At 45.5% G+C, this 22,553-nt stretch overlaps 2 protein-coding genes across 2 annotated transcripts; one reads left to right on the forward strand and one right to left on the reverse strand.

Annotated features, from left to right (window-relative positions):
- Positions 1-1,266: 1,266 nt before the first annotated feature.
- SLC25A14 (solute carrier family 25 member 14) lies at positions 1,267-16,236 on the forward strand. The gene is given in 10 exon segments (XM_070951689.1): positions 1,267-1,715; positions 1,718-1,976; positions 4,587-4,734; positions 5,909-6,003; positions 7,792-7,877; positions 10,132-10,227; positions 12,253-12,377; positions 12,974-13,109; positions 14,659-14,739; positions 15,801-16,236. Coding segments are annotated over 10 exon segments (1,386 nt in total). The 5' UTR covers positions 1,267-1,397; the 3' UTR covers positions 15,843-16,236.
- A 4,807-nt stretch (positions 16,237-21,043) lies between these two features.
- GPR119 (G protein-coupled receptor 119) lies at positions 21,044-22,012 on the reverse strand. The gene has a single exon (XM_070952061.1). It carries the CDS (start codon positions 22,010-22,012, stop codon positions 21,044-21,046), a length of 969 nt encoding a protein of 322 aa, XP_070808162.1.
- Positions 22,013-22,553: the final 541 nt, after the last annotated feature.

The following is a 22,553-nucleotide window of genomic DNA, read 5'->3' on the forward strand; positions in this document are numbered from 1 at the left end:
CTCTTCGTAATATGTTTGGTTTCTCTGCTGCTAAACTGTCATGAGCTGGTCTGATTTGGCAATACATAAATAGCTGAGCAGAGGAAATATGCTAGATGTGAATTGCCAGTGGGGCACAAGCCCTGGGCTGGATAGGCCGAAAATCCTATCATGAGTCTTGAGCTCCAAATGATCAGATTGTAATTTTGAATATGCCAGCGGGACATCACTAAACACACCAAATGTATTACCGTATTATGTATTCATTCTATTTTTAATTTAAAAATAGCAGGAAAAAACAGATCCATGAATTTGTCTTGGCTTCCCCACCCTTTTCGAGAGTGGGTAAATACATAAAGTAGAAATACAACAAGCAGCACACTTCTACCCTAAACAGTGAAGACCTAAAACATTTAATCAACAGAAGAAGATAATGCGTTTTGGATAAAGATATCTTTGAATCCCACCCAGTGGTGGGATTCAGCCAGTTCGCACCTATTCGGGAGAACCAGTTGTTAACTTTCTAAGCAGTTCGGAGAACCAGTTGTTGGAAGAAATCTTATTTTGTCTTTTTCCATTTACAGGGCTAATCCTGTAAGGAAGGCAGGAAGGAAACATTCTGGTGGTGTTTCTAGCCTAGCCTTTATTGCCCTGCTTACAGAAACTGCCTCTCCGCTTAACCCTTATTACATTGTAACAGCTAAGGTGAAGTGCCCATCGACGTGATTGACATTGGGTTGGCCATGCCCATACAGTCACATAGCCACCGAGTGGTCATTAGAGCAGAGAACCGGTTGTTAAATTATTTGAATCCCACCATTGATCCCACCCCCTACAGAGAAGAGATTCATATTTTATTAAGAATTCTAGGATATTTTGATTTCAGAATTCGCAAACCCCGCTGCCCTTCTAACACTGATGTGTAATGAAACGTCAACCCGGAGCCACAAATATTCTTTTCTGTTTTATTGACAGAAGAGACATGCATTTCACAAGGGGTTGGCAAGTGCCGATAAACTGACGGGAGCGAGAAAGCCATAAAGTGCAATAATCCAAAATATGTTTGCAAATGACGGTTTGCACAACTCGTTTTCTGAGGCTGCCCGCTGCACACTGAACCCTAAACTTAACATAACGGGCTTCACGTGCGAAGCCACAAAAATTAAAAAGCTAAGCCGAGCTTTGCCTGCTGCAAGAACACATCTAGCACATGTGAATGCAGACAAGCCCTCCATCATATTCTTAAAACTGTCCTTCCATACCCAACCAGAGGGAATATGCCACCCTGGGTCTTTGGAGAGGGGCGGCATATAAATTGAATAAATAAAATAAAATAAATAAAATAAACTTGAATAAGCAAGATTATTACAGATGGAATTGCTGCCTGCTCTTCCATCCTTGCCATAGGACCAGCCAAGATGGCTCCTATGCATCTTCCTGCTGGTTTGCTCCCCAATTTGCTGCTGATGGAAAGGTGCCCTTGGCAAGATCAAAGCCTTCTCTTCCCCTCTAGGCTCCGCCCCCTCTCGCTTGAGCCACGCCTCCCTCGATCTTGCGGAGAACACCTTACCAGAGGAGGAGGATGGGCGGGGCAGGCGCCTCTCGCCCAGACGAGACTTTGGCTCTTGCCATTGGCTACTTTTAGCCCCAACCCACCAGCTCGTCCAATCGCAAGCCTCGAGATTCTACTCCGCATTTTTCCCAGCCCGCTGAGAGCGAACCTCCTTTTTTTTTTTTCCTCTCTCTCTCTCTCTCTCTCTCTCTCTCCTTTGTAATACTTTTGGCCTTTGCCGGCTGCCGTCCGGACCAAAGCGCGAATCCTCTCCGGCCGGGGAAAGAAACGAGGGAGCGCGCGGGTTGGCGCTCAGGAAGAACGAAGCTGCACCGGGAAGTGGGGGAGGGGGCCCGGCGGCTCCCTTCCTCTTCAGCTGCGATGTCCGTCCTCAGCTGGAAGCCGTTCGTCTACGGGGGATTGGCCTCGCTGGTGGCCGAATTCGGTGGGTGAGATGGAGAGGGAAAGGCTGGGCCGCGCGCGCATGCGCGGTTCCTAGGAGGCCTCCCCTTTCGAGTTTACCGGGCTGTAGGCCACGCCCTTCCCCCCCCACCGGTGCCTAGCAACGCCCCAGCCCGACTCCGCTGCGGCCTACCTGCTCAACCTCGGTCCGCGGAGACCGGGCGAAGAAGGGCAGGGAAGTGTTGGGCGGACTGGTTTTGGCCCAGCTCTCCCCCCCTCTCTCCCAAATTACTGTCCAGCAGTTGACCTTGGGTGTCCAGTCAGAATAAAATAGAATAGAAAGGAATAGGAATAGAGTAGAATAGAATGGAATAGGAATAGAATAGAAAGGAATAGGAATAGAATAGAATAGAATAGAATAGAATAGAATAGAATAGAATAGAATAGAATAGAATAGGAATTAGAAATAATAGGAATAGAATAGAATAAGAAATAATAGGAAGAAATAGAGTAGAATAGGAATTAGAAATAATAGGAATAGAATAGATTAGAATAGAATTAGAAATAATAGGAATAGAATAGAATAGAATAGAATAAGAAATAATAGGAATAGAATAGAAAGGAATAGAATAGAAATTAGAAATAATAGGAATAGAATAGAATAGATTAGAATAGAATAGAATTAGAAATAATAGGAATAGAATAGAATAGAATAGAATAGAATAGAATAGAATAGAATAGAATAGAATAGCAGAGTTGGAAGGGAGCTTGGAGGTCTTCTAGTCCAACCCCCTGCTTAGGCAGGAAACCCTACACCGCTTCATATCCCCCCCATTATTTTGGAGATTTTCCCCCCATTATTTTGGAGAAGAGCATCACAATGCCAGGCTTCTTGCTGTGCAGATGCAAGCTGACACCCCCACAAAAAAGCACCCCAAAGGTGCTTTTTTTTTTTCAAGAGGCAACTGGACTTCCCTGTTTTTCTTTGCAGACGTTTCGCTTCTCATCCAAGAAGCTTCTTCAGCTCTGACTGGATGGTGGGGGGGAATGGAAGGATTCGCCATCCCAATCAGAGCTGAAGAAACTTGGATAAGAAGCGAAACATCGTCAACAAACAACCACCGCAGAAAGTCCATTTGCCTCTTGAAAAAAAGCTCCTTTGGGACGACCTTGACTTGGATGACTGAGAATCTCCATCGATGTGCAGGTAACAGTAACGGAGTTGGAAGGGACCTTGGAGGTCATCTAGGCCAATGCGCAGGATACCTATACTAGGGATTCAAACCGCCGAACTGCCAACCTTTCTGATCGAGAAGCTCAGTGTCTTAGCCACTGAGCCACCTAGTCAGGCAGGTGTGACACTTACTATCCAGCCTTTCATCCTAACATTTTCATCTGACAGTTAGGATAAGTACAGGTAGTCGTCGACTTAATGGCCACAATTGAGCCCCCACACTTTTTGTTGCTAGGCGAGCCCCGCAACAAACAACCCTGACCATGGAATTCCCTGCAAAAATAAGATTTCTCCACCTTGATACTCTTTTGAAAGGATGGAGTTGGGGACCAGGGAGATGGAGCCCATGAAGTGGGTAGATTTGATTGTTGTCACCTGGGGCGCTGAGATTAATTGGGTTTTGTATTTGGGATTTTACTTCTGTAACCTGTCCGGGATCACTATGAATTGGGCAGCCGTATACATTTTCTTAATAAATTTTAATAAGAATTGTACCCACTAGAGTTGTAATTCTGAGAATCAGTCAGTCTGCACAAAACTTAAGATGGAAGACTGTCAAAGTCCAAAATCAAGAAAGACGTGCAGAGTTACTTTGAAGCAGATTCCTTTATTGTTCCTCACCACTGGGCAGAAGCTTGCCAAACTAAAGCAATTACTTGTATCATTAAATATATACTCGGAGAAGGTCTAAAACCAAAAACTACTTACTGTCTCTCATTCTTCTGGAATGCACTCCCTCCCTGCCGGGCATCTGGACTACATTTCACGACAAAGACCATTGCAGAATCCCCCCTGATATTCTTTACTACTCTTGGGGCGCTTGTACCATGGAGAATTTTATTAGATAGAGATGGACAGTTTGGCTAGCCTCAAACCCCCTTCGGCTCTAGGGAAAAAAGGCAGGTCTGTGCAGGGGTGGGATTGAAAAATTTCAGCAACCGGTTCACTGCCTGGTTGGCATAGCTGTGCGGGTGTGGCCTTCTCGGCCTCCTGCAACACGGTGGGGGGCATTTTCACCCTCCCCAGGCTCCGAAGGCTTTCCTGGAGCATCCAGGAGGGCGAAAACAGCGTCCCCCGGGCTCTGGAGGTTCTCCAGAGGCAGGAAACAGGCTCGTTTCTGGACTTCCAGAAGCCCGTTTTTTGCCCTACCAGAGCATCCGCACACACCCTGGCATCCAAAACAGGTCATGTGGAGACTCCTGGGGGGGGGCGGTATCAGCCAGTCCTTGGAACAACAGGTTTGGCGAACCAGATTAAAATTAACATCCGGTTCGCCCGAACCCGTCCAAACTGGCTGAATCCCACCCCTGGGTCTGTGACTGTTCTGTAGTCAATCCTACAAATTGCGGTACAGCTAACATGTTAGGGCAATCATTAGATCATTTCTGCTATGTGATTCGGCAGCTTCTTCTATCCTAGGGACCTTCCCTGTGGATCTCACCAAAACACGACTTCAAGTCCAAGGTCAAAGCATTGATTCCCGTTTCCGAGAGATCAAATATCGGGGCATGTTCCATGCCTTGTTCCGCATCTCCAGAGAAGAAGGCATTCTAGCATTGTATTCTGGGTAAGTACAGCTTCCATTTTCTGTTATGCACAGCTTCTTTCCTACTACAGGTAGTCGTCGACTTACAATATTTTGTTTAGTGACCTTTCGACGTTACAACGAGCACTGAGAAAAGTGACTTAGGACTGTTTTTTTCACATGACCACTGCAGAATCTCCATGGTCACGTGATTTATATGGGGATGCTTGACAACTGGCTCATATTGATAGCAGTTGCTGTGTCCCAGGGGCCTTGTGATCCCCCTATTGGCAACCTTCTGACAAGCAAAGGGGAAATCATTAACAATAGTGCTACTAACTTAACAACTGTAGTGATTCAGTTAATAAATGTGACAAGAAAAGTTGTAAAATGGGGCCAAACTCACTTAACCAACTTCTGACTTAGTATTGTGTCCCGTACGTGGCCTGTGCAGCTAGTAGCTGATTCAGACAGCGAGGAGGCTGGTGTGGTGCTGCGCCAGCAGCCTGTGCAGCTGGCACTCGAGTTGGACAATGAGGAGGATGGAGAAGATGTGGTGTCAGAGGCGGGGATTTAGCCAGGGCCTTCAGAACCTCCAGAAGCTCCCTTAAGTGAAGAGGAAGAAGAGGAGGAGCCTCTTTTCGATGCATGGGCGCGCAGAACTGCCAAAAGGCAGGAGTGGCTCCTCAGGAGGAGGTCTCCTCGAGAGTAAGGCTTGGGGCTAATTGGCCACTCCCTTAGCCTATTTAAGGAGGAACGTCGACTGAAGCAATTTGCAGGGAACAACTTCGTTCACATACCTTCGTTTCTTGTCTTGCTTATCTTATCAGCTTCCTGGAAATTGCTTCTGGGCATTCTGCCAAGCACAATAAGCTTTCAGTATTATTCTTTGAATTCTTGGCGGCTGTTAATGCAGTTAGTTAACAGCCGTTGTTGTAAAAAACTGGTTTATTTAGTAAACTAAGGCTTGAACGGACTTCGTGTGTTCTGCGTTCTTTGGGGTCCGTAGCTGAGGCAGAACACTTAGCAATCAAAATTTTGGGGTCAATTGTACATTGAGGACTACCTGTACAGCAATATTGTTGGGATCACACAAAAGACTTTAGCCTATGAGTTACAAGGTTCAGACTTGTTTGTTGTTGGGCTTGGCTAAATGAAGTGTGGGAGTGCTGCTGTTTTCCTAAGCTGGATCATTGTTGTTCTTTGTGTGTTGCAGCATTGCACCGGCATTATTAAGACAAGCATCTTACGGCACTATAAAGATTGGTATATACCAGAGTTTGAAACGACTTTTTGTGCACCGTTTAGAAGGTTGGTATGCTAAGAAAATCGTATGGCTCTTCCCTCCTCCCTCCCCTTCACAAAGATATAAAGTGTCAGATCAATTAATTAATAGATAATCAATCTGGCTGTGGCTCACCTGAGCTGCTTGGAGTTTCAGATTCCCAAGATGGCCAAAGAGAGCGCTAGGCTCCGTGGGACGGTCATTTATGACCGCCAGCCCTGTGTCTCCGTAGAAGCCATTTTGACAGCGCAAATCAGCTGTCAAACGGCTGAAAAAACACTCCTTCGGGAAAAGAAGGAGAGGAGAGCCGGTGGGCAAGAGTAGAGCCCCCCAAAAGCTCTCTGGATCATTTCCAGAGGCTTGGAGGGTGTGAGCTCCTCAGACAGCCTGCCAAGAAGCTCCGGAGCCAGGATGTCCCTGCAAAAGCAGGGCGAGAAGCCGCAATCCGATCCTGCTTTTAAAACGTGAGTTTTAGAGGGTCGCTGAAGCACTTGGAGGCTTATCTGTGTCCTCAATGACCCTCTAAAAGGATGCAAATGACCAGCTGTCTTCAAGGAATATAAATCCTTCCATTCCCCACCATCCAGTCAGAGCTGAAGAAGCTTCTTGGGTGAGAAGCGAAACGTCTTCAAAGAAAAAACCAGAAAGTCCGGTTGCCTCTTGAAAAAAGTACCTTTGGGACAACCATGACCTGGATGACTGAGAATCTCCACAGGCATTAGAATCCAGTGCTTTTCTTCTTAAAAACACACACCTCTGATGCAGTCATTTTGACACTCGTTCCAAAATTCAAAACGGGGGAATGTCACGCCGATAAAAATCCAGGTGTTATGCTGCCCTGCCTGCCTTTTCATCGCCCACCAAGTTGCCCCTGCCTACACTATCACATATGCTGTGCGTTGTGGTCTCTGCTTATGGAAACTATGTCTTAAATGTTTGTTTTCCTGCAGGCCCTGGGCAGAGAGTGACCCGGTCTCTTTGAAGAGTGCTGCGGTCAGTACCCCTGCCCTCCCCAGCCTAACTCTGCTCTAACTCTTGGCTTTTCCTTTCTGAACTAATTCTCTAATCACGTTGGCTGGGGTTTTTTTTTTTTAATTCAGGTTCTCAGATTCTACTGAATCTCTATCAAAAATTGTCCCAAAGGATTTGTGGACTTCAACTTCCAGAATTCCTCAGCCAGCTGGGAGTTAAAGGCCACAAGTCTTAAAGTTGCCAAGTTTGGAGACCCCTGCTCTAAAAGGATGCAAATTTCCTGTTGTCTGCAAGGAATATAAATCCTCCCATTCCCCACCATCCTGTCAGAGCTGAAGAAGCTTCTTGGATGAGAAGCAAAATGTCTTCAAAAGAAAAAAACAACAAGGAAGTCCAGTTGCCTCCTGAAAAGGCACCTTTGGGACAACCATGACTTGGATGACTGAGAATCTGTACAGACTTTCTATCAAAAATTCTTTCTGCGTACATACCTCCCAGGAAGCTTGAGGGATTGGGTGGCATTCCTTTTTTTTAGAATCTTAACAATCCTGGGAAAAAAAGCGAGGAAATTGGTACATCTACTTCCTGCTTTATACTCTTAACTTATCTGTAAAAAGAATGGTTTGATTGGAATCCTGAAGATTTGCAATATCTTTAGGTACAAGAAAGAGATGGGTAGAAAAATCTGAGCACCTGGTCTTTCCCTAAAATAAATAATAACTTTTATATATAAAGGAAGATATATTCTTTTTCATCTTTACTTTCCCTTCCTGTAATCTACTTCTATTGCTTTTTCTCCTTGAGCAGAATTTTGCCTTATATCATGTTCTCCCTAATTGCAGATGAGACGTTATTGATCAATGTCATCTGTGGAGTGATATCGGGGGTGATTTCGTCTGCTCTGGCTAATCCAACAGATGTCCTAAAGGTAAGAAGTCAGTAATGGTAACAGAGTTGGAAGGGAGCTTGGAGGTCATCTAGTCCAACCCCCGCTCACGCAGGAGACCTATACTTGGGATTCGAACCGTCGAACTGCCGACCTTTCGGATCGACAAGCTCAGCATCTTAGCCACTGTGTGTACTTATTGCTGGTCTGTTGCAGAAATTTTACTTTCTGGCAGCTTTCAAATTCTATAAACGGTTTGATTCTATCTCTATCAATACAGGTAGTCCTTGGCTTAGCACAGTTCATTTAGTGACCGTTCGAAGTTACAACATCCCTGAAACAAGTGACTGATGACCGTTTTTCATACTTAACGGCCATCGCAGCATCCCCGTGGTCAGGTGATCAACATTCGGAGGCTTGGCAACAGACTCTATTTATGACGGTTGCAATGTTTCAGGGTGACATGATCCCCTTCTGCAACCTTCCAACAAGCAAAAGTCAATGGGGAAGCCAGATTCACTTAACAACCACATTACTAACTTCATAACTGCAGTGATTCACTTAACAAGCAGAGCAAGAAAAGTGGTAAAATGGAGGCAAAATACACTTAACGAATGTTTCACTTTAGCCACAAACATTCTGGGCTCAATTGTGGTTGTAAGTGGAGGACTACCTGTAAAATCGGGTCAGTTACATGGGTGCCTCGACTTATGACTGAAGCGGAGACTAGAATTGCCTTCTTCAGTCATGATGTTGTAAGTCGAGGCACTCATTTAACTGACCCAATTTTATGACCTTTTCTGCGGCAGTCGTTAAGTGAACCAGTGCTTTCCTAGGGATATTTTTGGCTGGGGGAAAATATATATATATATATATATATATATATATATATATAGAGAGAGAGAGAGAGAGAGAGAGAGAGAGGTAGTTTCTGGCCAAAATGTCACAAATCTTGTCACGTGACCATGCGATTCTGAAACCGGCTGTAAAAGGTGAGCTGGCTGCCAAGCATCTGAAATGCAGCGATGTCCCTTTTGGGGGAATCTGTTCTAACTTCAAACAGTTACTAAGTGACTAGCAAGGACTTTTTCTATATCCTAAGGAATCTGCCTAGTAAAACTTTTAGAGCAGGGGTCACCAACCTTTCGGACCTCAGGGACCACTGCATTCATAATTTTAAATCCCACGGACCACTAACATGAATTTTTTAAAAAGATAAACAGTATTTAGTGCAATATAAAAAATGCAAATAGTTTTTCTCGTGGACCACCAGTGATCTGCGGACCACCAGTTGGTGACCGCTGTTTTAGAGCCTGTTCTTGCAGACTTGATCCAGCTATCAAAGACTAGCAATGGCAACTCACTAGACTAGCTATGGCAAGAACTGGGCATGGCTAGTCTAGTGAGGAGAAGGACCAGGGGAGACAGGATAGCAATCTTCCAATATTTGAGGGGCTGTCACAGAGAGGAGGGGGGGGGGGGATCAAGCTGTTTTCCAAAGCCACCCGAAGGCCAGACAAGGAACAATGGATGGAAACTGATCAAAGGAGAAATTCAATCTAAAAATCAGGAGAAATTTTCCGACAGTGAGAACAATCAATCAATGGAACAGAAGTTGCCTTCAGAAGTTGTGGGAGCTTCATCACTGGAGGCTTTCAAGAAAAGGCTGGACAAGATGTTTGTCAGAAATGATATAGGGCCGTGATGGCGAACCTATGGCACGCATGCCAGAGGTGGCACATGAGCCATCGCCCCAGTTCAGTTCGCCTGCGCAGGCATGCGTGCCTCCCGCCGGCAAGCTGGTCTTTGGGTCTCTGCCGCACATGCACGAAGGCCGGGAGTGTAGGGGGGGGGCGTGCGCAGGGGGCTGCATGCACATTGCATTTTGGGAGTTCGGGTGCACACACGCGCCTTCACATGCACACATGCGCGCTTTGGGCACACGGTCTGGAAAAGGTTAGCCATCACTAGTATAGGGTCTCCTGCTTGAGCAAGGGGTTGTATGACCCACAAGATCTCTTCCAACTCTGTTACTCTGCATTCTGTATCTGACCTTTCCCAATCTATCCTAGCATGGGATTCTAGAAACTCTGATCTCTGCCCACCTAAAGAGCACCAGATGGGAAGAAGGCCGGTGTAAAGGAAATGATGATAGAGAAAGCGGGAAGCAGCTGTAAAAGCTTGGGTTACCCTACAAGGCTGGGAATGAATATTCATGCTTGGCCTCCAAGCAATAATGTTGGGTCGTGGGTGGCTTTCCTATTTCCACCAACTTCCCTGCTCTCTTCATTTTTAGATTCGAATGCAAGCTCAGGGCAGCCTGTTCCAGGGCGGCATGATAGGAAGCTTCATAGACATCTACCAGCAAGAAGGCACGAGGGGCCTCTGGAGGGTAAGAGCTTCTTGTATTCCCTCCCACTCTCCCATGTGTTTTGTTGTCGCTTCCACAGGAAAATGTGGAGAAGGCTTGTCTAAGACTAAGTTTTTATTACGTTTACATTCTGACTTCCCTCGGGTGGCAATACTCTCTGAATTTGGTTCTTTTCCTTGCAGGCGTTTCATTACCAAACTAGGTAACTTCATCAATGCTAGAAGGGGGTGGGGTTTGTGGAGTGGAGGAGGAGGAGGATTGTGGGGTCCATGGTGCTCTCTTAAGTTTAGTTGTGTTCTTGCAGGTGTTTCACTTATCTATTTAGGTAACTTCATCAGCTCTCTGATTTCCCTCTGAGAACTCATAGTTCCAAAGAATCATGCATCCTCATTTCATGGTCACTTCAATAATGCTGTGAGTTTGGTTGGTCTAAAAGAGAGTATTACTGGCTCAAACCTGACCAGGGCCTTCCATTATTATGAGCCTTGGTGATGCAGTGGTTAAAATGCAGTATTGCAGGCTAATTCAACTCACTGCCAGGAGTTCCATCCTGACCGGCTCAAGATTGACTCAGCCTTCCATCCTTCCGAGGTGGGTAAAATGAGGACCCAGATTGTTGGGGGGCAAGATGCTGACTCTGTAAACCACTTAGAGAGGGCTGTGAAGCGGTGTATAAGTCTAAGTGGTATAGCTATTGCCCTTCCTTCCTTCCTTCCTTCCTTCCTTCCTTCCTTCCTTCCTTCCTTCCTTCCTTCCTTCCTTCCTTCCTTCCTTCCCTCCCTCCCTCCCTCCCTCCCTCCCTCCCTCCCTCCCTCCCTCCCTCCCTCCCAGTGATTAGAATGCAGTGTTACAGGCTAATTCTGCCCACTGCCAGGAATTTGATCCTGACCGGCTGGAGGTTGACTCAGCCTTCCATCCTTCCGAGGTGGGTAAAATGAGGACCCAGATTGTTGGGGGGGCAATATGCTGAGTCTGTAAACCGCTTAGAGAGGGCTGTAAAGCACTGTGAAGCGGTATATAAATCTAAGTGCTAAGTGCTGTTCAGTGGAGATTTGAACGTGCTGTCCATCATTCTCATCCAACAAGCTTCTTCAGCTTTGACAGGACAGAGGGGAATGGAAGGAATTTAAGATTCAGCCCTTAGACAGATGTATATGATTCTAGAATTTTTAGAAACAGTTGTGTATGAAAGAAAGTTATAAACATGGTGGTAGCAATCACAATTTTTTTTAAAAAAATAGAGATCTCTAGTAGTGGAATAATTTTAATGCTTTCCCTCAATTGAAGCATTGTCCTTCTTTATCAAGGTCCCTTATTTTTGATTTTTGGGAACCAGCCAGTAAGACCCTAATTCTCTAGAGCAGGACTGTCAAACTCAAGGCCTGGGGGCCGAATCTGGCCCGTGGGGTGCTTAGATCTGCCCGCAGTGCTTCTGCCAGTGAAAATGGAGCTCGCGAGGGCTGTGGACGGCCCTCCCGAGCTTCGTTTTGCTGGCAGAGGGTTGCAGGAGGCCATCACAGCCGAAAATGGAGCTCAGGAGCCCGTTTTCGCTGGCCGAGCGCTTGGGCCACCACAGGTGGCCCCCTGACACAAGTGACATCGAGCTGGCCACGCCCACCCTGGCCCCCCAAGGTCGAACACAACCCTGATGTGGCCCTCAATGAAATCGAGTTTGACACCCCTGCTCTAGAGGAACGACAATGGCAAAGGAAGAAAGCAAAATAACGCAAACCGGAATAATGCATAGCAAATAATAGTTTTTAATTTTCGGTATTGACACTTCTTAATGAAATCAGGATTTTGTCGAAAGAGAAGTTGATAAATCAGGTGTATAGATCTACCTTTTTAAAGGGGTTTTGTAAACGAAGAGTCTTGAGATCAGAGCTAAATGCCAGCGGACCGTTTTTTTCCTTGTGAAAAAAATGAAGCAACCTGCAAACTTCAAAACAGTTAAGGATGGGATAAATGGAAGTTATACGATAGTGGGTCATTGATGGAGAAGTGGCGGTTGAAGCCATTCTAACTTCTGGTCTTTTCTTTGGCTAGGGTGTGGTTCCCACGGCTCAGCGAGCTGCCATTGTGGTAGGAGTTGAGTTACCAGTCTATGACATCACCAAGAAACATTTAATACTTTCGGGAGTCATGGGAGACACAATTCTGACACATTTTATGTGAGTACCTGCTGGTTAACCTAAATGTATTTTTCTCAAGTTGTGTAGCTTGTGAAATGAGGCATGGATTGTGGGCATGGAGTAGTCAAGAGCTCAACATTTTGGCATTTTCCCCTGTGACTTCTGCACTTCATGCATCCTTCCAGTGGGTGGATACCGGTATTGCACTAAGCCACATTATGGACTTGTTTAGTTTTGATTCAGTATGACATGTGAACCCAGCTCTATAAATCAAGATTTATGGCCCAATATTAAGCGTAATCTAGAGCTTGTAGCATTTAAATAGAGCGAGAACAAATCTGAACCCGTGTTAGAAATTGTAAGGCGCAAAGAGACTACACTGTCAAAGCCATTTTCCGGTGAGGCACCAGTATTACTGTCCTTAAAACTTTACGTGAGTTGTGGAAAACTCAGGGGAAGAATCGGTCATTCTGCCACCCGCAACTAAAACTTGGGTTTTCCGTCGCACATTTTCTCCCAAGAATTGTATTAGGCCTGAAATCAGTGCCACATTAGAAGGAAAGAAGTCACAATCTCTAGTTACTCTCTGAGATGCACCGGCTTTTCAATGGTTTCTTCTATGCTTGTCTGTCCAGTTCCAGTTTTACCTGTGGACTGGCTGGTGCCGTAGCTTCCAATCCAGTGGATGTGGTTCGAACCCGCATGATGAATCAGCGAGCCATAGTGGGAAGCGTGGACCTGTATAGGGGAACAATGGACGGCCTGTTAAAGGTAAGAACTACAGGGTAACCATCTTGAGGGAGTCAGGATTAGTGTGGTGTAGTAGTTCAGAGGTGCTGGACTAATAGTAGGGGCACCTGGTTCAATCTCACCCTAAGTCATGGTTGACTTTGTCCCTATCTCCTCCTCTACAGCCTACGTTTCTTGCTGTGGTGGGAACAGAATAGAGTAGAGTAGAGTAGAACAGAACAGAACAGAACAGAACAGAACAGAACAGAACAGAAAACAGAACAGAAAACAGAACGTAGAGTAGAGTAGAGTAGAGTAGAATAGAATAGAATAGAATAGAATAGAATAGAATAGAATAGAATAGAATAGAATAGAATAGAATAGAATAGAATAGAATAACAAAGTTGGAAGGGACCTTGGAGGTCTTCTAGTCCAACCCCCTGCTTAGGCAGGAAACCCTACACCACTTCAGACAAATGGTTATCCAACATCTTCTTACAAACTTCAAGTGTTGGAGCATTCACAACTTCTGGAGGAAAGTTGTTCCACTGATGAATTGTTCTCACTGTCAGGAAATTTCTCCTTAGTTCTAAGTTGCTTCTCTCCTTGATTAGTTTCCACCCATTGCTTTTTGTCCTACCCTCAGGTGAGGGTATATAGTATATAGGGGTGAAATGGGAATCCCCTTATGGGGTACTCCAAGCTCCTAAATAAAGGCAGGATGTAAATCTAAGAAATGTTGGGGGCAACACAGAAGGTGTAAATCAGGACGTATTTCTATTTTTTTTTAATTTTAAAAAACAAACTATTGAATTTAAAAATATTAACAAACAAAAACAAAAAGAGAAAATATACAAATTTTTTCACTCTTAAAATTTACATTTTCAATCCATAATTACACTAACAAACTAAATACATGTGATTTTATAAACACATATATACAAATATACAAACAGTGACTTATTTACCTTTTCTATCTATCTGACGGTGCATTTTTTTTATTTTTTTGCATTTCCTCTAATTCTTATCTTTACCCTTTTTTCCTTTGGTTTATCCACTTATACCATCTATTCCATACTATAAAATATTTTGAGTCTTCCTTATCTTTTAATTCTAGAGTTAATTTATCCATTTCTGCGCATGTATAGATTTTTTGTATTATTTCCTGATCTGTTGGCATATGATCTGTTTTCCACAATTGTGCTATAGCCAGTCTGGCCGCCGTAATTATGTGTAGTATCAAGTATTTTATGTCTTTTCTAATATTCCTTTTTATCATGCCTAGTAAGAAAACTTCCAGTTCTAATTCAATTTCTTGATCCGTTATTTCTATTCTCCATGTTTTTCTTTTTTTCCAATATTTCTTTATTTCTGCACTTTTTCCAGCAAATAGGATTTACATCCGGGTACATTTTAGCTAGTCTTGAGGGAGCCAGATACCATCTATACCACATTGTCAGCGCTCCAAACTATGATTCTCCTTGTATGCTGCCGATTTTGTCATACTATAATTATTTTCCCATACCCTCTCCCAGTCTTCTAACTGTATATCAGGACGTATTTCTAATGTGGTTTCTTATCGCCTCTACAGACTTGGAAAAGTGAGGGTTTCTTTGCACTTTACAAAGGTTTCTGGCCAAATTGGTTGAGACTTGGTCCCTGGAATATCATTGTATCCTTTTGTACACAAGACCAGAGGCACCATCATGTAGGGAAAGCTGGGGAATGTTTCTGAAACAATTATCCATCATAGCCAAAAGTTTTGTAGATGTGGCAAATTTCCTGCAAATGCTGAAGTTACTCAAAGCTATTCTGATCTAATTCAGCATGTTGTGTGAACCTGTTTGTTATTATATACCAGAACAATAACTCATAAAGTTAAACAACAGTTTGCTCTGTGCACTTAATTTGGATTGCTGTATCAACCTCCTGGGTTTACACAAGGTTTTGAGTGACTAATTGATCGCGTTTGATTCACACCACTTGCTGAATCCCGAAAGCGTAGAAAGCTAAGGGTCAAATTTAGGCACCCTTGACCTGCTGCGCAAAGGGAGCTTCTGAATTTTTAACCCATACAATTAAAGATCAATTTAGCCTCCTAGAATGATTTGTTCTGCAAGAGACATTTGAACAGTGTATTTTTGTTCGGGGCGTGCTGATGTAGCCAGCCCACATGAATTCGGAAGTTGAATAATTCTACACATTTTGGGGCAGCAGAGAAGAGCTAGCTGGGTAGATTCTATCCTTATCAAATCTAGTTGCTGGATCTTTCAGGCCTGGGATAGGTTCCTGCTCAAGTGATAGGAGAATCCTGCCAAATTTGATATCCAGGTTGCACTCAGGATATTAGCTAATCTTTGGGTAGCTATCCAGAGCTGTTCCTTCTACTGGAGCGATATAAAATATCTTATCCCCTTCTTTTTCTTACCATGGCTCTCCTGCATTAGTATCCTAGATGATGATTAGCCATTATAATTCCAAATTTTGTGTGTGTGCGTAGGGAAATCAGGGCTGTTAATTTGTTTATTGCTTTTAATTTTTGCCTTCTTTTCACACTAACATATTCCCTTGATTTCTGCAATTCTAACCGCCGTAAGTCCGCTTGGGCTCTTGGGATCGTTGAAATGCAAAACTAGACGTGTTAACTTAGCTGGAAATGAAACCCGGAGGAGGGAGGAAGGGAAAGATTAGAAATTCTTCCTTTTGAAATTTATTTCTTTAACTCAATGGCAGTTTTTTATCACCTACGAGCAGCTGAAGAGGCTCCCTTTTTAAGGTGCCTGGTCATCCAGCTACCTTTCCGTTCCCCTCCATTCCTGCATCTTCATGTGGTTTTTTTTTTGTTTTGTCTACATGGACTTTTGTTTTACCCTCCCATGTGCTGAGTGCTCAGTATTGGGAGGGTGGCTTAAGGGGGAAGGGGAGGATGGGTCCACAAATACAGTATTCAGAGCCTGGTGCACGTGCTTTCCCACTCCCACGGGAGACGGTGGAACATGGAGGGAGAGCACTTAGGTCTGTGTTTGTATCTTCCATGAAGAGAGCTGCAAGTTAAAAATCCTTTTCACTGCCATGTGGCTTTTGCAGTAGGCAATTCTGCAAAAGGGGGCTGCTGCAGGTCTCCTTTCATTGTCATATAAACCCCATTAAACTATTTATTGGAATCCAATCCTGTGGTGCGTGTGCATTTGTATTTCTGCAAATATTAAATTTTTTCTTAAATTAGGACAGGCAGCGCCTGCCTGCTTAAACAGGTCTCTTTTTAAAAGGAGGAAATAAGAATTGCCTGTCCAGTTACACGATTTATGCACCTGCCAGGCTTAATGTCCCCTGAATCCTGATCTGGTATTTTTGCAAACATATTGAAATCTAGAGAAAGGCTCACCCGAGTAATCCTCACAATTCATCCAGTGAATTGTAGCTTCTGGTTGACTGCCAGATAACTCGCCTGAGAAGAACGAAAAATCAGAAAGAGCCTGATTTTTAGCAGCTCCTAAAAGCTCATGTCTTTTAATAAAATCAGTTAGTTGATTCTCCTGGACTCGAAGCCTGATTTTTTTTGACTTACAATCAATCAACATAGCTTCTCTCCTACGAAGAACCTTACATTTCCCATCACCATTTACATTGAGCAGATAAAAACAGCTTTTCAGAATCGTGGCTATCCAAGACATGATATGGATAGAGATGTCATTAGCAAAAAGCAATGAATCCTGACTACGCGATTCATCTACAACAGGTGCATGACAACACAGTGGGCAATAAAAATAGCCATGCAGCAAGTGCCTGGGGAGAGGGGTGTTACAATTATGAAAGAAAATAGAACAGAGTTTCACCCCTCATGGATTCTTCAGCCCTTAAGCAAGCAGAAACACGCGTGACAGTTCCGTGCATAGCCAGGATCTCCACAATATCGGTCACAGCCTAGCAAATGTATAGAATTGGATGATCCTCACTTCCTTGGTCCTGTTCTGAGCTAGGCTTCCCAAGAGCATGAAGCAGACTCCTTGTCTGACAAAACCTCTTTTTATTAAGTTACTGTGAATTCCTTCACATCCAGCAAAGTCTTTCAAGGGAGAATTTACAGTCACAGACCTTATCTGGCTTGGAGAGCGGCCAGGCCGATATCTTCAAAAGTTGGCAAGGAGTCATGAATCAATCAAGCGAACTAACTATCTCCTGCAAACTCCCCTCTCCTTTCGCTCCTCTTTTATTCCCTCTGGGAAGGGCCCTTCATCGTCCACCTGTGGCCTTACTCCCGAGTCGACCCTTGTTCTTCAGCTGTTCCCTTCATCTGGCAACTCTGTGCATGCACACACTGGGAACAGGCTCCAGCTGTTCGTCTGCCTCACTGATGTCTGACTCCAAAAGCAGCTGATAACTGTCATACAGCCCTGGCCCCCTCTCTGCCTCCCACGCAGAGCCCTCATCAGAGCCTTCCCCAGACTCTAGGACTGGCCCATGTTCCTCCCCAACCTCCTCACTGTCCGAATCTGCTGCCAGCTCCGCCGACCGCTGGCGGGCCACAACAGGTCCATCTGAAGTGGTTTGTGGAATTGACATTGGAAGTTTTCCCAGTCACAACAGTCCTTCACCCACACTGGTCAGATGGACCCGATATCTTCTTTGTTACAACTTCTTGGGGACAACACTCCAACCACTGTCGACGAGAGACCCGGCCGGCAGCTCTCACAGATGGCATTTCAGCTCGATTTCCCCCCTAATGGGCTCCAGCACATTTGCTAATATTCCTCCCGTTCGAGGTTTCTTCAGCCATCGTTCCCTCCTCCATGTTTGTTTTTGTAAGGGCAAACACAATCAAGGGACAATAAAAACGGACGCAATGGGTAATCGCTCGGAGCTTATGTTTGCATACTCCAGGTTTTCTTGGCATCATTGGCGCAATTAAGCACCGAGAGTTATTAAAGTTTGGGTAAATGCTCTCCTTCCTTAGCAGCGATATCCCACAAGATTTTTCATTAGCCAATGGCTTGCTTGCAGAGAATGGTTGTTTACCACCTGGAAGGAATTGAAAAACGTAAGCCATTAATTTCCTCCTCTGCTCTGTCTTCCCCCAATATTATGATCACGTAAAGGTAAAGGTTCCCTTACACGTATGCGCTAGTCATTCCCGACTCTGGGTGGTGCTCACCTCTGTTTCAAAGCCGAACAGCCAGCGCTGTCCAAAGACGTCCCCGTAGTCATGTGGCTGGCATGATTCAACGCCAAAGGCACACGGAACGCTGTTCCCTTCCCACCAAAGGTGGTCCCTATTTTTCTACTTTTTTTTTTACGTGTTTTTGAACTGCTAGGTTGACAGAAGCTGGGGCAAGTAACGGAAGCTCACCCCGTTACGCAGCGCTTGGGATTCGAACCACTGAACTGGTGACCTTTCTGATCGACGAGCTCAGTGTCTTGGCCAGTGCGTCCCCACTATGATCGCCTAGAACTGAGAATTATTTACAGGGATAACCAAATGATAATACTGCCAGAAAACCCTGTAAAGCAGAAGCCTCCAATCTTGGCAAACTTTAAAACACGTGGACTTCAATTCCCAGAATTCCCCACCCAGCAGAGTTCTGGGAGTTGAAGTCCACAAGTCTTAAAGTTGCCAAGATTTGGAGACCTGCTGTAAACCATTGTTGCCTTCTAGGCTGCAATCTGCAGGGTAGAATAAAGCATCCCTAATTCATGGGATTGTAAGATCTGGAGGACATTGACATCAGCTTGTGTCCCGTCCTCCGTTTGCATGCTTAATTTTCTTATGGTTTTCTTCTCGGGAGTTAGAATGATAATGGACCTCATTGCTTTCTCCATCACAGCAACATTGTGAAGTAGATTAGGTTGATCCAAAAGTGCTTTTTCAAGAGGCGTGGCTTGGTGAGTGTGGCATGGCTTGGTGGACGTGGCAGGGGAAGGATACTGTAAAATCTCCATTCCCGCCCCATTCCAGGGGAAGGGTACTGCAAAATCTCCATTCCCACCCCACTCCAGGGGAAGGATACTGCAAAATCCCCATTCGCGCCCCACTCCTGGGGGAAGGATATTGCAAAATCTCCATTCCCACCCCCCTCTGGGGCCAGCCAGAGGTGGTATTTGCCTGTTTTCCGAACTACTCAAAATTTCTGCTACCAGTTCTCCAGAACCTGTCAGATCCTGCTGGATTTCACCCCTGGGTTAAGGCCTTCTGCTCAGGATTGGCCAAGACAAAAAGCATAAACTAGGAACTTCTGGCTGCAGGAGCAAACTTTAGCCCTCAACTACTTTGGCTGGGGTCTTGGAGTCTTCGCTGACAGTTTGCTGCCATGTTGTGGTGCAAATGCATTAAAATTATCATGCAATCCTTATATAGGAATATCAGCTTGAAAGACATGGGCAACAATTGGATGCTGCCAGAGGGAAGGAAAAATCTCCTCTCGACATCCTTCCAATGGTAAATGTGGCCTTTGAACATCCCCATCTTAATCTCACACTGCACCAGACATCAATTTAAACATTTCCCACTTTGGCCTTTTATGACTCCGGCTTGCTTGGTCCTGCTGTATCATGTGGCCTATATTATCACTAGTAATGCACAAACAAGGCTAATCCAGTTTGTATTCATCAAGGTGTGATACCTGCCTTCCGTTTCCATAGAGAAGATACGCAAGCGTTATATAACTAGAAGCTTTTGAAACCTCCAGGTTCCACTTCCTGCTTTTCCATGACTCATTTATCAGGATCCAAGCGATTAATGGGTCGGGGAGTAAACATGGTCCATCTGCCCATCTAATCGGACAGGAAGTCGTCAGGATGCGAGCTCTTCGCGAACGGTGGAAAATATAAGTCATTTTATAAACTTAATGGAGTGGAACTCCACGCTGGGTTGGCTGCATTGTAAAAATAAAATGTGTTCCTTTTTTTCGTCGGAAAGGAACAACTTCACGGTACTGTATTTCCCCCATTTTTTTTATTGTGCTATGTTTATGGGAGCCAAAGAGTAAAAACCTCAAGACTGTTGACCTCAACTGACTGCAGGGATGCACCCTTAGTTGACCCTGTCCTTGTAAAAAGCATCAATTAACCCTCTATAGAAAATCAACTGTACGTTATGACTCAGCTGTCATTACCCTTTTGTCACAACTCATGAGCTGGACCGCGGGGCCGCCTTGGAAACAACGCACAACCAGCCTGCGGTGCCTCTGCCAGTAAAAATGAAGCTCGGGAGGCCTGGCAGAGGGCTGCAGGAGGATCCCCACCACCACAGGTGCCCCCGAAAAAAGTGACGTCGAACTGGCCACACACCCCTGGCCATGCCCCCCCAGGCACCCAGAGATCAAACACAACCGTGATGCGGCCCTCAATGAAATCGAGTTTGACACCCCCGATGTACAGGTAAAGGTTCCCCTCGCACATATGTGCTAGTTGTTCCCAACTCTAGGGGGTGGTGCTCATCTCCGTTTCAAAGCCAAAGAGCCAGCGCTGTCCGAAGACGTCTCCATGGTCACGTGGCCGGCATGACTCAACGCCAAAGGCGCACAAAACACTGTTACCTTCCCACCAAAGGTGGCGCCTATTTTTCTACTTGCATTTTTTACGTGCTTTCGAACTGCTAGGTTGGCAGAAGCTGGGACAAGTCACGAGAGCTCACCCAGCTACGCGGCACTAGGGATTCGAACCGCTGAACTGCCGACCTTTCGATCGACAAGCTCAGCGTCTTAACCACTGAGCCACCGTGTCCCTCTGATGTACAGTTATGAAGAAATAAATGGCTTTGTAAGTTGGAGATACAATACAGCATTCAAAGTGACCCTGATCATCTTACCGGGGCGGGAAATCAGGAAACGTAATTTCTGCACCAATTTACCATGGGATAACATTGCTTCTGGACAGAAGACTTGGTGACACATACAAAAGAAGAACCTTTTCCAGGAGATGTGCCCAGAGTGGCATTTTTTTTAGTAATCTACATCAGTCCTTCAGGTGGGCTAGTGAGATTAGATAAAGAGTGGTCCACCAGGCTGGGTGGGAGCAGCATCAGGCTGACTGTCCAAGTGCAAAAGAGGAAAGATTTTGTTCTTCAGGCACAGACACATCTGGCAGATCTCCAGGCGGACTTCCTTCTGCCAATATCCATAGACGAGGGGATTCGCTAGAGAGTTGCACACCCCCAACACCCAGAGGTAGTGTTCCAGCAGGCGATGGAGGTAACAGCGTCGGCAGGCAATCTGGACCATGCTCACCACGAAAAAAGGGGACCAGGAGAAGGCAAAACAGCCAACCAAGATGGCCACAGTACGCAAGGCTTTGGTATCGTTGGAAGGCTGAGAGGTCGGGCAGACAGCCGGCAGGCCCGCGGGCTCCAGTTCTCGGATGTGCTGGATGTGCAGAGAAGCAATCTTGAGCAAGCGGCAGTGGAAATAGAGGAAGATGAAGAAAACCGGGAAGAAGCTGACGCAGAAGACCACCAGGGTGTACGTGGGCTGAAACACGCCAAAGAAGGTGCACAGACCTTGGTAGTCCTTCTCTTGGAAGCTGTGGGCCATCACGGGGAGGAAGCCGATCAAACAAGCCAGCAGCCAAGGACCTCCAATGCAAATCCCGACCACCGGGCCACACATGATTTTCAAGTAGCGGAAAGGATGCGTAATAGCCAAGTACCGGTCAAAGGTGACCAAAATCACCGTGAAGATGGAGGCAGCCGAGGGACAGGTGATGGAAGCCATCTGCAAGACGCAGTACCGCTGAGGGGTCTGGTACTCGGGGCCAGACAGTTCTTCGTTCACCAGGCCCGTGATGGTGAAGCCCACCAAGTAGTCGGAGATAGCGAGGTTTAAAACAAAGCACAGGCCAGGGCAGTGATTCTTCCACACCAGCCTCACCAGCGCAATAACCACAACACAATTGACTAGCATAATCAGTGAAGCCAGCAAAGCAAGGATGACGCCAAAGGTAACGTTTCCCATACTGAGGATTCCTTTCCTGGAGCAAGGTGGGCGTAGTCCTTTAAAAATAAATCTAAACGCAGACCCTTCTTGAAGCGTCTTGCAAGGAGGTTCTCCAGGTCAAGTAGCCAGCTGGTAAAAGCTCAGAACTCAAGAAAGTGGAAGGCTGGGTGCATCCTTAGCCAACCTAAGCAATCTCCCTTCTGCAGCCTTCGGCTGAGCACAATATCGCTATTGCTCTGCCTATTGTCCCACCCCTGGTTTCCAGACAACGTGAAACGAAGCCGCTGAAGGCTGCATTTGGCTCTTCAAGAATATTTGCAAAATGGTCTTTGGCCTCTGCAGATGACCTCACAGTACGTGTGTGTGCATGTGTTTGAACTCATAAATGATTTCATTATGTTCCCAACCCATTAAATGAATTCTCTGGGATCAAAACAAAGGCACCCAGATAAAAAGACGGCACCTCCATATAAGAATCCGTCCCCCTTCTTTTTTGGGAGCACTAGCAGAGGTGCGTTTCAGCAGGTTCGGACCAGTTCTGGAGAACCGGTAGCGGAAA

The sequence above is a fragment of the Pituophis catenifer genome, unplaced genomic scaffold, assembly GCF_029215685.1.
Source record: "Pituophis catenifer annectens isolate HBS135680 unplaced genomic scaffold, rPitCat1.0.hap2 SCAF_11, whole genome shotgun sequence".
Lineage (NCBI taxonomy): Eukaryota > Metazoa > Chordata > Lepidosauria > Squamata > Colubridae > Pituophis > Pituophis catenifer.